Source organism: Maylandia zebra, linkage group LG10 (genome assembly GCF_041146795.1).
Source record: "Maylandia zebra isolate NMK-2024a linkage group LG10, Mzebra_GT3a, whole genome shotgun sequence".
In the NCBI taxonomy this organism is placed as follows: Eukaryota; Metazoa; Chordata; class Actinopteri; order Cichliformes; family Cichlidae; genus Maylandia; species Maylandia zebra.
Window position 1 is genome coordinate 18,536,384 of NC_135176.1, and position 1,466 is coordinate 18,537,849.

At 37.7% G+C, this 1,466-nt stretch overlaps 1 protein-coding gene across 1 annotated transcript; it reads right to left on the minus strand.

Moving 5' to 3' along the window:
* LOC101473322 (olfactory receptor 2AT4-like) lies at positions 1-981 on the minus strand. The gene has a single exon (XM_023152427.3). The coding sequence runs from the start codon at positions 979-981 to the stop codon at positions 1-3; it is 981 nt and encodes a 326-aa protein (XP_023008195.3).
* Between the last annotated feature and the right edge of the window lie 485 nt (positions 982-1,466).

The following is a 1,466-nucleotide window of genomic DNA, read 5'->3' on the forward strand; positions in this document are numbered from 1 at the left end:
TTATGCATTAACTTTAGTTAGTTTAGTTTTAACTTTAGTTCTGAACAGTGTCAGTGCTCTGGTTTTGATATCTTTGGTTTTCAAAGAATATACAACAGGATTGATACAAGGTGGGATGCATGAGGCCAGCGACAGACTCAGAACCCGCTGATCTGGATTAACAACACCCAGAAAAAAACCAACTGTGAAAATAACAATAAGAGGAATGTAAAATATAGCAACAAGAATGAGATGCTCAGCACACGTGGCCAAAGCTTTCACCCGACTGTCCACAGATTTCATCCTGAACACTGTGATCAGGATGCTGACATAAGACAGAAAAATGAAAGTAAAGGGGAAAAAAAGTAACAAAATACTGAAAAAGGAAGCTGCAAACCACTGCATTGTGTTATCATTACAGGCAAGCCGAAACACAGGTGCATAGTCACAGAAATAGCTGAACACTCTCACAGACCTGCAAAAAGAGAGTCGAGTCATTATACCTGTTGCAAAAGCTGTTATTCCCATATTAATAATCCACGATACGCTGACAATACAGCACATGCTTCTCACAGTGTTGATGGAGTTTTGACGCAGAGGGAAACATATTGCAATTAACCGGTCATAGGCAAGTATAGCAAGAGCAAATGACTCCAAAGATACAAACACATAATAAACATACATCTGTAGCAAACACAAGTTAAATGGAATGAAGTTGTTTTTGATGAGAAATATTTTTATCATGCTGGGAATGGTACAAGTGTTAAGAAACAGATCAATAACTGCAAGGTTGACAACAGCCAAAAATTTTGGAGTGTGCAAACGACGAGTAGAAGCAATGACATAAATCACCAAAATGTTAAACAGCACTGTAACACCATAAACAAACACCAGGAAGATAAAGTAGACACTGATGAAAGGAAATGTCTCAAATCCAATGATATAGAAACCTGGAGGATGAATGATAGCAGAGCTGTTTAAAACAGCCCTTTGAAAAATCATAGTTGAACTCCACCACCTGTGTTTGAGGACTACCTTAATAGTCTAAGGAACAGAAAATCATATTGTTACGTTAAATTACAGGTACAATTCACATGGCAGTTTAGTGAGCACATTTGAAGTCATGCATGTGTTAAAGGAGTGAATGCAGCTCACCTGATGTTTTCTGAAAGGATTGGACAGCACAGGCTGCAAGCATGTGGCTGCATGTCTGACCTCTTTACAGCGAAATATATACAGTATTTCTACACAGATCTCATGAGGCGATGCTTACAACTGTACCCAATTATTTGCACTAATTTGATCCATAGAGAGAGAACTGTGGCTTACTTTGATCACCAACTTTTCTTTTCCTCAAAACAAACTCATTCTAATTAATGTTTTAATGTTTTCTAAGTTGAAGCGTCTCACAGGACTCATTTTAAAATGTGTCTGACCAAGTTGGGGAGTTGCTGAAATATTATTGAGGTTGTAAACATGGGAATAAT